Source organism: Hylobates moloch, unplaced genomic scaffold, assembly GCF_009828535.3.
Source record: "Hylobates moloch isolate HMO894 unplaced genomic scaffold, HMol_V3 SCAFFOLD_4, whole genome shotgun sequence".
Classification (NCBI taxonomy): Eukaryota; Metazoa; Chordata; class Mammalia; order Primates; family Hylobatidae; genus Hylobates; species Hylobates moloch.
Window position 1 is genome coordinate 109,648,439 of NW_026652279.1, and position 15,570 is coordinate 109,664,008.

The 15,570-nt window shown below is 37.8% G+C and overlaps 1 protein-coding gene across 1 annotated transcript in view; it reads right to left on the reverse strand.

The window, feature by feature from the left end:
* The window catches only part of SUCLA2 (succinate-CoA ligase ADP-forming subunit beta), a 59,528-nt gene that overhangs the window by 42,435 nt on the left and 1,523 nt on the right, over window positions 1–15,570 (reverse strand). Inside the window, exons 2-4 of the mRNA XM_032150851.2 lie at window positions 12,633–12,813; window positions 4,683–4,782; window positions 4,346–4,508 (exon numbers count right to left, since the gene is read on the reverse strand). Of these exons, the coding sequence (XP_032006742.1) occupies window positions 4,346–4,508; window positions 4,683–4,782; window positions 12,633–12,813 (444 nt within the window). The remainder of the gene's footprint in view (window positions 1–4,345; window positions 4,509–4,682; window positions 4,783–12,632; window positions 12,814–15,570) is intronic.

The following is a 15,570-nucleotide window of genomic DNA, read 5'->3' on the forward strand; positions in this document are numbered from 1 at the left end:
TATATTAATAATTCTACTTTTCACTTTCTTTTTTTTTTTTTTTATTTTGACAGAGTCTCACTCTGTCGCACAGGCTGGAGTGCAGTGGTGCAATCTCGGCTCACTGCAAGCTATGCCTCCTGAGTTCACGCCATTCTCTTGCCTCAGCCTCCCGAGTAGCTGGGACTACAGGCGCCCCCCCACCACGCCCGGCTAATTTTTTGTTTTTTTCTATTTTTAGTAGAGATGGTGTTTCACCGTGTTAGCCAGGATGGTCTCGATCTCCTGACATCATGATCCGCCTGCCTCAGCCTCCCAAAGTGCTGGGATTACAGGTGTCAGCCACCGTGCCCAGCCCTACTTTTCACTTTCTTAACCTAAATTCTTCTTCTCTTGTTGGTATTTTTTTAAATTTGCCTTAAAATAGGCTTAAATGTAAAAGGCTTAAATGACAAAGCAGCCATATGATATAATAAAGATCTGTAGCGGGGCATCGTGGCATGCACCTGTAATCCCAGCTACTCGGGAGGCTGAGGCAGGGGAATCACTTGAACTTGGGAGGCGGGGGTTGCAGTGAGCAGAGATGGTGCCACTGCACTCCAGCCTGGGCGACAGAGCAAGACTCTCAAAAAAATTAAAAATTAAAATTAAAAATAAAGATGTGTATTTAAAAAAAAATCAAACGAAGTAAAATTAGAATTCTTAAGCACATTTTGTAACTATTTCAGGTAAAGTCAAAAATTGACATACGAAAATGTCCCACTCATTTGCAGCAGACTGCAGTTGTTTTACCAGAAAAATAAAGTAGTAAATGTGATTTATTAAATAGACCTGACTCAGACCAAAAGTACCCAACAGGCACTAGGCAAATGTTAGGAAATCTAATTTAACAAAGGTATCACACAGAGAGTACGTACTTGAATTCATTTTCTGGCACGCCAACCCCATAGAAGATACCTCCCGGAATCAGGATGTGAAAGGTACTAAAGACCAGTAGAACCTATGATACATCTCCTAAAAGCAAGTCAGTAATAAAAGTAATTGCTTTCTGTTTTGTTTTAGTTTTGCTTATTCTTTTTTTTTTTCTTCAACTTTTAAGTTCAGGGGTACATGTCCAGGATGTGTAGGTTTGTTACACAGGTAAACATGTGCCATGGTGGTGTGCTGTACAGATCATCCCATCACCCAGGTATTAAGCCCAACATTCACTAGCTATTCTTTCTGATGCTCTCCCTCCCTCCACCCCCACTCCGACAGGCCCCAGTGTGTGTTGATCCCCACCTTGTGTCCATGTGTTCTCATCATTCAGTTCCCACTTATAAGTGAAAACACACAGTGTTTGGTTTTCTGCTCCTGCATTAGTTTGCTGAGGATAATGGCTTCCAACTCCATCCATATCCCTGCAAAGGACATAATCTCATTCCTTTTTTATGGCTGCAGAGTATTCCATGGTGTATATGTACCACATTTTCTGTATCCAGTCTATCATCAATGGATGTTTAGGTTGATTCCATGTCTTTGCTATTGTGAACAGTGCTGCAGTGAACATACTGATGCATGTATCTTTATAACAGAATGATTTATATTCTTTTGGGTATATACCCAATAGTGGGATTGCTGGATCAAATAGTATTTCTGCCTCTAGGTCTTTGAGGAATTGCCACACTGTCTTCCACAATGGTTGAACTAATTTACATTCCCGTCAACACTGTAAAGGTATTCCTTTTTCTGCAAAACCTCACCAGCATCTGTTTTTTGACTTTTTAATGATAGCCACCTGAGTGGCACGAGATGGTATCTCATTGTGGTTTTGATTTGCTTTTCTCTAAAGATCAGTGAAGAGCTTTTTAATCATATGTGTGTTGGCCATATGTATGGTTTTTTTTCTTTTTTTGAAACAGATCTTGCTCTGTCGCCCAGACTGGAGTGCAGTAGCACAACCTCGGCTCACTGCAACCTCCACCTCCCAGATTCAAGCCATTCTCCTGCCTCAGCCTCCCAAGTAGCTGGGATTACAGGCACCCACCACCATGCCCAACTAATTTTTTTATTTTTAGTACAGACAGGGTTTCACCATGTTGGCCATGCTGGTCTCAAACTCCTCACCTCAGGTAATTCGTCCACTTTGGCCTCCCAAAGTGCTGGGATTACAGGCGTGAGCCACCATACCCAGCCTGTGTCTTTTTTTGAGAAGTGTCTGTTCATGTACTTTGCCCTCTTTTTAATGGGGTTGTTTGCTTTTTTTCTTGAAAATTTGTTTTAAGTTTCTCATAAACTTTGGATATTAGACCTTTGTCAGAAGGACAGATTGCAAAAATCTACTCCCATTCTGTAGGTTGTGTGTTCACTATGATGATAGTTTCCTTTGCTGTGCAGAAGCTCTTTAGCTTAATTAGATCCCATTTGTCAATTTTTGCTTTTGCTGCAATTGCTTTTGGCGTTTTCATCATGAAATCTTTGCCCGCACCTATGTCCTGAATGAATGGTATTACCTAGATTTCCTTCTAGAGTTTTTATAGTTTTGAGTTTTACATTTAAGTCTTTAATCCACCTTGAGTTAACTTTTGTATATGGTGTCAGGAAGGGGTTCAGTTTCAATTTTCTGCATGGCTAGCCTGTTCTCCTTGCACTATTTATTAAATAGGAAATCCTTTCCCCATTTTAACAAAAGCAATTTCTAATGATTAGTTAATTCCCATGCATGGGACATTAACTCAATCACAGGTGCTCTTTGTAGTTTAAATAGCTGACTAATTTTATCTATCCACAGGGATTCCCAAAAACATGGCTATACCCCAAAAAGTAACACCAACCAACTCTACATTGGTCTAATGTGATAATATCAAATAATTTATAATGTCTTCGGTCAAACAGTTTTACTGGTACTACAGTATTTTTAACCTGAATTATAACCATGTATTATTATTAACCATGTATTAAAATAAAAACATTTTATCCTCAACAAGACTTAAATAGTTGTCAGGAAATTCAAGTTCTTAAGATGAACTCAAATTTGATCCTTTTCCCAAATGCCTTAACATATCTTTAATAATACATATTCAGTATCCTACCTTTACTACAATAAAGATGAATTACTATGGATAGAACTCCTATCTCAATTCGTCCAGATATTTATACCTTGTTTCTGGCTACTATAACAAAAAGTAAAAACATAACTAACAAAATGACAGATGCTGATATGTAATGTCAAGGAAAAGAAAAATAAAATGTAGTGAAAATAAGTGAATGTGTAAAAATATAATTTATGTAAATTTTGGGTAACATATGAGGTTACTGTCATGGGATTTTTAAAATAACTTACAAACTAAATTCTATCACATAGAATATCACTTAAGAATAAAACAATGCTTCTTAATTTTATATTCTGAGTGGATTTTTACTACCATCTAGTGTTATATCTTTAGAAATACTTCCTTATAAAAATTAAAAGTTGCAAAAGACATCTTATATCATTCAAACATTAATAGATTTACTTGTAAGTAAGAAAAATCACAATACAGAAAGTTGCTGTTTTTTAAAAAGTTGTTCTACATAAGAAAATTATTTTCATGACTCTTAAAATTTTTGTTACTCTAAATTCTACTCAATTAATGTTCTACATCAAATCTATACTGGGGCTTTCAAATATACACAGTTGCTTCAAAAAACAAGCCAGTTAACACACGGATTCAGCTTGTAAAACCTAATACCCTCGAAAAACAGATAATTCTAGTATAAAATGATTATCAATGCTCTCTTCCAAGCACCAGGTCTATAAAGGCATTTTCTCTTCACCAGAAGCTTTATGTTCAACATTTTAGGTTCCATAAAGAGAGGAGAGCTGTGCTAATGTAATACTCCTTAAAACCATATTGTTTGCTACTTAATGTCATCCCTCAATTTACCAAATATTGAATCATATAGTGAAACAAACCAGAAACTATTAAAAAAAAAAATAAACCCAAGAAGTTGAGAAAACAGAAGATGAGGCAACAGATACACATTCTTCTAGTGGGTTCAGCAACTTTCTCTTTCATTAGAATATTTTACTATACTAGATATTATTTTCTCAATCTGGAGATGATCCAGAGATGATTTAAGCTGCTTTTAGTGAATTAACAATTTGAGAATCCCATGAAATTTATTACAGCAGAATTTTTCCTATAATTTTAAGATCATGATATTATGTATCAAATTTTATGGCATTAACGAAGCTGTTTTTTAAATGACATAAATATCATGCTCATGACATACAAACATAGTTTGCACTTTTAAAATCTTTCCCACATAAATAGAAACAATAATGAACTTTTGAAATTGAATGTCATAAATTTATCCTGTATGTATCATGTCTACAATTACTCACTTGAAATGACCTTTCCATTGCTATTGCAAAGTAGTATTCTCTCCTGGGATATTTTCGCTCACAGACCAATACTTGATTGCATATTCTGCCCTTTTCTCCCGTTTGCTTGGTAAACAATTTTTTCCCAATCATTTGTGAAGAAACAGCTTTTGCTTCTTCTGGACTAAAATAAGAAAAAGAACTCAAATTTTTCTTTCCTACAGTTGAGAAAAAGCAAATCCACATAATAGCCAAAATGTTATCTCATCTAATATTTCAATTTCAGTATTTTCATCAATTCAATAAGTAATCTTTAATCTTTAACAAGGATGATTTTTCCTTAAAAAATATGACTTACGAGAAAACTATCTTCACTCCTCCTTTGAGGCCACTTTCAAATGTTCCTTTTCCTCTACCACCAGCTAAAACCTGTGCCTTTATCACAACATCTTTTGAACCTAGAAGAAAAACACTTCTATTAAATATGAAGCATGGAGCAGCATGCCAGACACAGTATTTTGTTATTTAACATACATATTGACAGGTGTTATTAAATCAAGCCTAATTTATTCACAATGTCCAAAAATGAGGCATTCTATTTATGTAGATTTTCTAGATTAGAACACTAAAATAATCACTGTCTAAAAGACCCACAGTTTTCAAAATTAGTCACTTACATTAAACCATTTTTTTTTTTTTTTTGAAACAGAGTCTCACTCTGTTGCCCAAGCTGGAGTGCAGTGGCGCGATCTGGGCTCACTGTAAGCTCCGCCTCCCAGGTTCATGCCATTCTCCTGCCTCAGCCTCCCAAGTAGCTGGGACTACAGGCACCCGCCACCATGCCCAGCTAATTTTTTTGTATTTTTAGTAGAGACGGGGTTTCACCATGTTAGCTAAGATGTTCTCGATCTCCTGACCTCGTGATCTGCCTGCCTCGGCCTCCCAAAGTGCTAGGATTACAGGTGTGAGCAAGTGCTGGGATTACAGGTGTGAGCCACCGTGCCTGGCCACATTAAACCATTTCTTAAAGTAAACTGAAAATAATGTAACCATTCCTTGACACTTTGGAAAGTGTCATCTAGAACTTTGGAAAATATCAAAAGTACAAAATTGAATTTCATGTCTTCCTAACCCTTCCCTCCCTCTCTATTCACATGTAAACTTGCTGTCCTGAGAACATTTGAGTTATATACGCTATAGCAGGAATATGTCATGATTTGGGGGATATCACCATTACCAGTATTGATACTGATTTATACTGTCCCACTAACAGAAAGTTCTATTAAAATACATTATTGAGCAGTACTGCATGAGTAGTACTATCAGGAGTTATTAAGGTATCTGTATCAAAAGATTTCAGAATTCTATGCTTGCAAAGCTTATGCATATTTTTAAATAAATGGACTGAATTTTTCTTCTTTATCAGGTAGACTGATTACTATTTATCCCTTTTCCTTTGCTTTCTAATTTGCTGTGGAAAACCAGCAAACTCGCTGTTTAGCCTAGATAGTACTCATCATTCATGATCAAGAGTAAATGGGCCGGGTGCGGTGACTCACTCCTGTAATCCCAGCACTTTGAGAGGCTGAAGCAGGCAGGTCACATGAGGCCAGGAGTTTGAGACCCGACTAGCCAACATGGCGAAATCTCATCTCTATTAAAAATACAAAAATTAGCCAGGCATGGTGGTACACATCTGTAAAACCAGCTACTTGGGAGGCTGAGGCACAAGAATCACTTGAACCCGGGAGGCGGAGGTTGCAGTGGGCCAAGATTGTGCCATTGCACTCCAGCCTGGAGGACAGAGCAAGGCTGTCTCAAAAGAGTAAATGCTCTGGGTGATGGGTATCCTAAATGCCCTGAATTGATCATTACACACTCTATGCATGTAACAAAACAACATGTACCCCAAAAATGTTATATATCAGTTAAAAAATAAGAGTAATACCTCTTAGAAAGGCATTCTCTGTGTACCAGACAGGCAGAATTTCAGAGCCTCCTCATTTTGCCTCTCATAGCATTTTGCCCATACTGGCAGGGTGGCACCAACTATATATTATGGCAAAATAATTAACCTTTGAGATCAGGGCTAAAGGCACAAGGCAGTCTCTGGGATATAACAACTACTCCATAAACATGGATTTGAATAGACTGAAGTAGGGTCCTCTACAACTAGGATGTCACTCCACGATGCATTTATCAAGCAGAATGACAGGAAGCTCCCACCTAATCAGATGAACCAACCAAATCAATGAGGTAAGAAATGGAGTTTGAAACCAAACAAAAATAACCTAGAGTTTACACATTAACAATTATTTTAAAAGAACATTTAGAAAATTACTGATATAAGCCTTCATCAGAAATGCATGCTATTTAAACCAGATGATGACCCTATGCATAGTCAGCCAAGAGAGTGTTTAAAAAACTTGTCTTTCTCAAACCCCACTTCCATTCAGCCAGGAAATCATACTGGTTCCATCTTCAAATTTATCCAGAATCTTCACCATTCCTCATCACCTGCAGTTTAGACTCTGATCCCAACCATCACTATCTCTTAACTATATGACCTTTGTCCCCCACAGAATATTCTCAAGGCAGCAGCCAAAGCAGGCACACCATTCCTCTACTTAAAACCTCGCACTGAATGCCAGTCTCAGTTAAATGCCAAAGTGCTTACAATGGCCTAGAAGACCCTATAATACCCTCTATACCCTATAATACTCTCTACCCTTTTCATCTCCTAGGCCCTCCTTGTTGCTCACTCTGTTCCAACTGCACTAATCCCCTCACTATTCCTGGGCATGTTCCTGCCTTCAGGACTTGGCTCTAATACACCCTCTGCCTAGAATACTTCCAGGTATCCATGTGGGAAAAGCCCCCGATCCTTCAAGTTTCTCTTTAAATCTCATGTTGCCCATGAAGCTTACCCCACTAACCTGCCCACCTGTGACCAATCCCCCTTACCTACTACACTTCTTTCCGCCATAGAATTCATCATCTTCGTACATACGTAATTCTCTTACATATATCATTTGTTGTTTTGCTTCCCCACCAGAAAAGAGGCCCAGGAGGGCAGAGTATTTTTGTTGTATTCATAGATGTTAACAAACGTCTGGGAGAGTTCCTAGCACATAATATTTTGCTGAATGTTGAAAAAAAGGAACATTTAAAAATGTGAACAGAATTCTTACAAATCTAGACTTTTCACTGGTCTTACAAAAACTCTCAACAGGAAAAACTGGGTGCACAGTACTACAACTAGAGATGATTAGAAAAAGTATCTTGTTTAGATAAGACAAACCCTTTTCAATTAGCCTGTCTCTACTATTCACAAGTGTATCACAACTACTATTAGGTAACGAATAGAAACAACTTAGAAATTTCCTTAAAACCAACAATAACGTTCTTATTGAGAATACTACAGGTAGTCTCTGAACCGTGGCAAATTAGAGAGTTTGTGCCCAAACGGAAGGGAGCAGCCACTATTTATTCCACCTGTTTCTGTTTACCTGTCAATTCCTGGTTTTCTAGCACTTTAAATATTTGTTTATATCCAAAGAAAAAATATTTGTTTACATCCAAAGTAGAGAACTACATTGCAAACCGTGCAAATGTAATATAAAAAATGGTCATAGTTAGTACACTGTGCTTTACTGAGCTAAATTCAATCATTCCTATTCATTAAACTGGGAACTTAACACACTGACCTATTAAGTAAGAGTAATGAAGCTCTATTTTTTCAAAAACACTTTGCAAGACAGAAGGTTCTCTTCCCCGCAAAGTGTCAATTTCCTTTCTTTAGGAATATAAAGTCTTTAAGGGCAAAAGATGATTCTTCAAAAGTTCCTTCTAAAAAAAAAAGCCCTTCACAACGAAAGCAAAAAAAAAAAAAAAATTCATGAAATAAAGTCTCATCAACTATCAAGAACGGAAGAAGGATAAGAAGAGAAGTCTGAGGACAACTGGTCGAAACAAACATTTTATTCAATTCCATTAATTCACTCAACAGGTTCATCTACATACCAGACACTGTGCTAGCATTGTAGATACAACAGTGAGTGAGACCTCTCCTGCCCTCATGAGCCTGCAGTCTTATTACATTTGGCACTTTGCTCTAGTCAGACAAGATCTTTTTTGGATCCCAAGACTGTCTCTCTAAAACACAATCACTATCCCACCTACCTTTAGTCACTCACAAACATTTTAAGCATTCCTTGTATACAGGTATCCAACTAATAAATATTTAAAAGAAAGAAAGAAGGTAAAGTCCTATTATATGCCATTAGAAATCTCCCTCCAGGCTGACATTCATTAATCAGCACCCTTTACATGTATCTATTCAACCAGATAGGGATTCCACCTTAAATATACTAGAAGCCAAACTATCTTTCTATAGTCAATAGGGAAATTATAAAAATTCTGCCAAATCTGTGCCCAGAAGCAGTGGCTCACACCTGTAGTCCCAGCACTTTGGGAAGCCAAGGGTGGGTAGATGGCTTGAGCCCCGGAGTTTGAGACCTGCCTGGGCAACATGGTGAAACCCCATCTCAAGAAAAACTATAAAAATTAGCCAGGCGTGGTGGAGCACACCTATAGTCCCAGCTACTCAGCAGGCTGAGATGGGAGAAGTCACTTGAGCCTAGGAGGTCGAAGCTGCAATGAGTCATGATCACACCACTGCACTCCAGCCTAGGTGACAGAACAAGACACTGTCTCAGAAACAAAACAACAAACATTCTGCCAAATCCTTACTAAAATCATATTTCCTTGAACTATGAACTGTTAGAGATAATTTGCTCTCAGAACTGACCCCAAATAATATCTACTACATTTATCTGTGCTAACAACCATCCCTTTGATAATCTATTCCAGAAACTTCATGATCTTCAAGCTCACCAACCTTCATTTTGGGGACTCATATAGTCTTTTAAAATATTAGAATTAGATTTCTTTCTAACCATTCCTCCATTCCTAACCTCAATTATTCACAACAGGCAAAACTTGCCTCCAGGACAGTGCCTCACAACTTTTTTCACATCATCACACAAACAGAAAATGATGCACATGGTAGGAAATACTGGGTAAAGAGGCTCAGTGGTCCCAAACCCCATGCTAACTCAACTTCTCCTGCCACCACAAGACTGGGAAGAAACAATAGTTTGGCACACCTGTAAAGCATTTATGCTCTATTATATTACTTGTTGAGTAAAGCGCTGAGTTAACAGTCTTTATGAAGGCCGGGCATGGTGGCTCACGCCTGTCATCCCAGCACTTTGGGAGGCTGAGGCAGGTGGATCACCTGAGGTCAAGAGTTCAAGACCAGCCTGACCAACATTGAGAAACCCTGTCTCTACTAAAAATACAAAATTAGCCGGGGTGGTGGCACATGCCTATAATCCAAGCTACTCGGGAGGCTGAGGCAGGAGAATCGCTTGAATCCAGGAGGCGGAGGTTACTTGAACTCAGGAGGCGGAGGTTGCGTTGAGCCAAGATGGCGCCATTGCACTCCAGCCTGGGCAACAAGAGCGAAACTCCATTTCAAAAAAAAAAAGAGTTTTTATGAAATGAAAATTAGCATTTTATGAATTTTGCAGAAATTCAAAAAGCAAAAATCACCCTGAAGTAATGAAAAATCAGCACTGGGAATTGCTAGCTAGATGAACAAAACCAGGTGTATTTCTAAGGCCCCTCATTCTACACTTTGTGCAACTAGATCCCATAATCATTATCTTTTGTTATCAATGACTCACTAAAAACACAAAATTAGGCCGGGCGTGGTGGCTCACGCCTGTAATCCCAGCACTTTGGGAGGCCGAGGCGGATGGATCACAAGGTCAGGGGTTCGAGACTAGCCTGACCAACATGGTGAAACCCCGTCTCTACTAAAAATACAAAAATTAGCTGGGCATGGTGGCGGGCACCTGTAATCCCAGCTACTCAGGAGGCTGAGGCAGGAGAATTGCTTGAACCCAGGAGAAGGAGGTTGCAGTGAGCTGAGATCGCGCCACTGCACTCCAGCCTGGGCGACAGAACAAGACTCTGTCTCAAAAAAAAAAAACCGCAAAATTGTCCTCCATATTTTCATAGAAGTTTCTAAATTTATCTTCTAAAAACTAGCATTTCTGCTCCTCTAGATTTAAATTTCCTTGTTAATTATTAGTCTCCCTCCCACACTATCATCATCATTTGCAATATTCTTTGACAAAAAACACACTTTCTAAATGAACAAGGTATCTGTTCCAAGGGGCTCAAAATCAGAGCTGCCTACCTGCTTCTTATTACTTGTAAGTTCTGGTCCCAGAGAACTTGCCAGAAATACTCATAGTTACAGTTTATCCTGCACATGTTATTTCTTTCTTCTGTACCTAAGAACCATTAAGTTTTTATAAGGCATAATCAAAACAGATTGGCATCTGAATTAATCCTATTCATTTTATGAAAAAGTTTCTATGCAAATTATTTTTTCTGACAAAACAATGGAATTTCACTAATGAGAAAATATATGGAAAACTAGTTAAAGAAACCAATTATAATAATCAAAAATAGACAGACACAGTGGCATGTGCCTGTAGTTCCAGCTACTCAGAGGCCTAAGTAGGAGGATCACTTGAGCCCAGGAGTTTCAGACTAGCCTGGGCAACACAGTGACTCTATCTCTAAAAAAAATTTTTTTTTGGAATTTTGAAATCTGGAAACAAGGGGAAAACCAGTTTTACTGACGTAATTATATATAAATCAGGGCCATTAACATTAACCATGCAGAAGTTCCAATTATAGGTCACCATTAATTAACAAAAATTTCACCACAATTAGTATGAACTTACACAAAGCTTTTGCTTAATAAAAAGTTTGCCTGTAATATGATTTAAAATAATTTTTTCTGATTAACAACAATAAAAACAACAAAACTATAAATGAAAAAAAATGCTTCCAAGTCAAGGAAATCATGGCCATCTCATTCAAAAACATAGCTTATATGACAGTTTTCTGAACTTGTATATATCCTTAATTTTGAAAGAAAAATCCATTCTAGAGACAAATAAGTACTACCCAAGATGAATACTTTTAAAATTTCAAACACTTCGAAAATGTTCCTTATCTTTCTTAAAAAATATAAAAGCAAAGTATTCACCAAATCATATTTAAAGCCATATTAATTAAATGTACATAGAAGAGAGATTATTTATGCTAATCTATGTAAAATTGGTGGGATTTAAAATACTGCCAAAAAGAAACTGCAGTGTATAGCTAGTACATCAGCTCATTATGTTTTCATGCTAAATCTTTAAAAATGTAAGCTTATTTTCTGAAATCAAAAATTATTTTTTGATTAAGAGATTAATTCAAATTGACAAAAGCTATTAAGTCTTCTGTTTCAATAAAGGAATCTGCTAATAAACATGGGTAACTATTAAATTCATTTAATATTTATTAATTTAGTATTTATTGATTACCTAAGTGTCAGGCATTCTTCTAAGATTTTGGGATATATCAGTGAACAAATAAGAAAAAGAAACTCGGACTGGGCGTGGTGGCTCACACCTGTAATCCCAGCACTTTGGGAGGCTGAGGTGGGCAGATCACAAGGTCAGGAGTTCGAGACCAGCCTGGCCAACATAGTGAAAACCCGTCTCTACTAAAAATTCAAAAAAATTAGCTGGACATGGTGGTGGGTGCCTGTAATACCAGGTACTCGGGAGGCTGAGGCAGGAGAATCCCTTGAACCCGGGAAGCGGAGGTTGCAGTGAGCCAGGATTGCACCAATGCACTCCAACCTGGGCGATAAGAATGAAACTCCTTCTCAAAAAAAAAAAAGGAAAAGAAAAAGAAACTCTGCTCTCGTGGAGTTTACATTCTAGCAATCTACTTTTTCTTCCCCTTTGGTTCCATATTTTTCATGACAAAAAAATGGAGGGGGAAGCACGGACCTCTCCTTATAAGCACATAAACAGCTAAGATTTTCCTTCACCATTTCCCTGTAGAATTATCACAACTGCCATCCTTTAAGCTCCAGAGTAGTTAGAGTAGTAGTAGTAGAATTCCCTTTCCCATAATTATATTCCAACTAAAAACAGGACTTCAGCTTCCTAATGCCAATGTAAGTGACTCCCACGTCACTGGCACTATGGGAGCTCATAATAATAATAATAATTTTAGAATTTCAATAATAATAAAGTTCTACCTTCTATTTTAAGAAAAGAAGATGTATTTAAAAAAAAGCTAAAAGTTGTTATCAAACCAAAAATAAACTTCAAATCTTCTCAGAGCTCTCATGTCAAGGTGGCAAAAGTTTTTCTTAATTTAGTACCTAATTTTTTGGCAATTGCATAAGCTTCATCTGGTGACTTTGCCACATATCCTTTGGGAACGGAGACACCAGCTTCTTGCAATAATTCCATACTCATGTATTCATGTAGTGAGAGATTCCTTTGCTGTTGCTGCTGTACTTGGAGTCCATGGTTATTAAACAATCCAGAACTTCCCAGAACCTAGAAAGATTGGGGACATAGTTATATATGACAGTGATTTGGCAGTCAGTCTTGTTAACTACTTGGTTCTTCATAACTATAACAAAACTGTTATATTACATTAGCAAAGTACAATATTCAGAGTACCTGAATTACAGCATAAACTAAAAGCTAGCCTATCAGCTAAATATCACTGTTACCACTGTCATTTTCATTATTTCGTCATTGTCTCTATTCCTTATTTTAGATTTCGGCTTTACTACCATATCTCCAATGATCTACAGGGCAGTTCTACCTCAATGCCAAACTCAGCGGATCTAAAACTAATCTCATCTTTTCCACCAAACCAAAATTCCTTCCCAATTTTCTTCTCTCTACCATTCCTCCAGCACCTAACAAGTCATCTGGCACTAGATATGTAATAATAAAATGATTTGATACAATTACTCTTTCATACACTCGATACTCAAAACCATGGCTTCATCTGTAGTGGATGTTGCAGTATGCTGCCCAGATCCCCCCGGCACTCCCCATTCAGGACCAAGGCATTCATAGCCCCAGCTGCTGCTGCTGGGAGTGCTGGTTGCTGACGGCTCTCAGCCAAGTCCTCTCACTGGAGCCTACTTCCCCAAAGTCACACCTCCTTCCCACTGGCAGCCTGTACCCAATGACTGGTCAATGGAATCATACATTTAAGTGTTATCCACATTATTTCCATAATCTCAATACAGAATGCAGTATACTGAAACATGGTTCATATGAAACACACAATGTCATAAGAATTAAATTTAAAGAGGTCATATAAACAATCTGTTTCTTAAAGTAGATTCATGAGCTTTTGCCTCAAAATTAACTGGGTTGCTTGTAATCTGCAGATTCCTGAGACCCATTCTCAACTGCGAAATTACAATCTCTGGACTGGGCCCAAGGAAATCTGCATTCATAACAAGTCACTCCGTTGATTCTTAAGAACCCTACAGTTATGAGAACTACTAGTCTTACAAATCAATCATATATAATAGCAACTTATTTCTGATCCATTTAGCAAGCTAAAATCCTTGGTAACATTTGATCTAGGTAGCTCAATTCCTTGATTTAGTGTCACTTCAATATTAAAAGTCAGCAACCAAGCTAGGCACAGTGGCTCACACCTATAATCCCAGCTACTCCTGAGACTGAGGCAGGAGGATCGCTTCAGCTCAGGAGTTTGAGACTGCAGTGAGCCGTGATTTCACCATTGTGCTCCAGCTTGGTCAACAGAGCAAGACCCTGTCTAAAAAAACAAATAAGTTTAAAAAAAAAAAAAAAAGGAATAGAAGAAAAAAAGCCAGCAACCTCTCAAACTACTGTTTGGTATACCTCCACCTTCTGACTCAGAAATCCCATTCCTGGGTATGTATCAATAGAAATTAGTCCTTACATCTATCAAAAGGCACACATAAAAATGTCTAGAGTGTCTAGAGCAGGCTTTCTTATAACAGACAGAAAACAGAAATTAGCTGATTGCCCCTCAACAGGAGAATGGATAAACAGTGGTATATGTATATAATAGTATACTACAGAGAAATAAAAAGAAAAAAAGTGCTATGGTTCACACATCAATGGATTAATCTCACAAACATAATGTAGAGGGAAAGAAGCCAGAAACAAGAATATATACTTACATGATTTATTTTTATAGCGTTCAAAACCAGTCAAAATTAGCCTATGGTGACAGAAGTCATAATTGGTTGTACCTTCTGTCAGGGAGTATTGATAAGAGAGAAGACAGGAGAGCCTTCTGAGAGCTGGAAACATTGTATATCTTGATGCGGACAATGGTTACACAGGTGAATACATACATAAAAATTAATCTAGCTATCCACTTAAGCTGTACATCTTACTGTACATAAATTGTACCTCAAAATAATAATAAAAATAAGTGGGTAGGGGAGTAACTAGCATTAGCCTGGCAAAAATAGTCATACACTCAAATATTCTTTTTGATGACTATGAACTAGACAGTGGGCTAGGGACGCTAAAAGAATAAAGACACCTGGGTCCCAGCCACAGAATTCACAGGCATGTAAATAAACAACTGCAATACATATAAGAGCACTAGGTCACTAGCATATAAGTCACTAGGTGGCACCTAATTGGTTAGTTGGATCAGAGAAAATGTCATAAGGTCTGGTCCCAGTTTAAATTTTAAAAAAATCTAATGTCTATAAAGAACACTTTGGGGACAACTAGAAAAATCTGAATCTAAACTATATATACTCATGTTACAGCAATGTTGAATTTCTAAGTATGATCATTGTTATTTGGAAGAATGTCCTTATTCTTAAAGACATATGCTGAAATATCTATTTTCAACGAAGATACACTAGGCTAAAGATACCAAGAAATTGGAGGAGGGTCAGAGAACTTAAAAAAATGTTTAAAACAGGCCGGGCGCAATGGCTTAAGCTTGTAATCCCAGCACTTTGGGAGGCCGAGGCGGGCGGATCACGAGGTCAGGAGATGGAGACTGTCCTGGCTAACACGGTGAAACCCCGTCTTTACTAAAAATACAAAAAATTAGCCGGACGTGGTGGCAGGCGCCTGTAGTCCCAGCTACTAGGGAGGCTGAGGCAGGAGAATGGCATGAACCCGGGAGGCGGAGCTTGCAGTGAGCCAAGATCACGCCACTGCACTCCAGCCTGGGCGACAGAGCAAGACTCCGTCTCAAGGAAAAAAAAAAAAATGTGGAAAACAAATTGCTAAATTAAATGTGTGACCTTGAACAAGTTTCTTAAG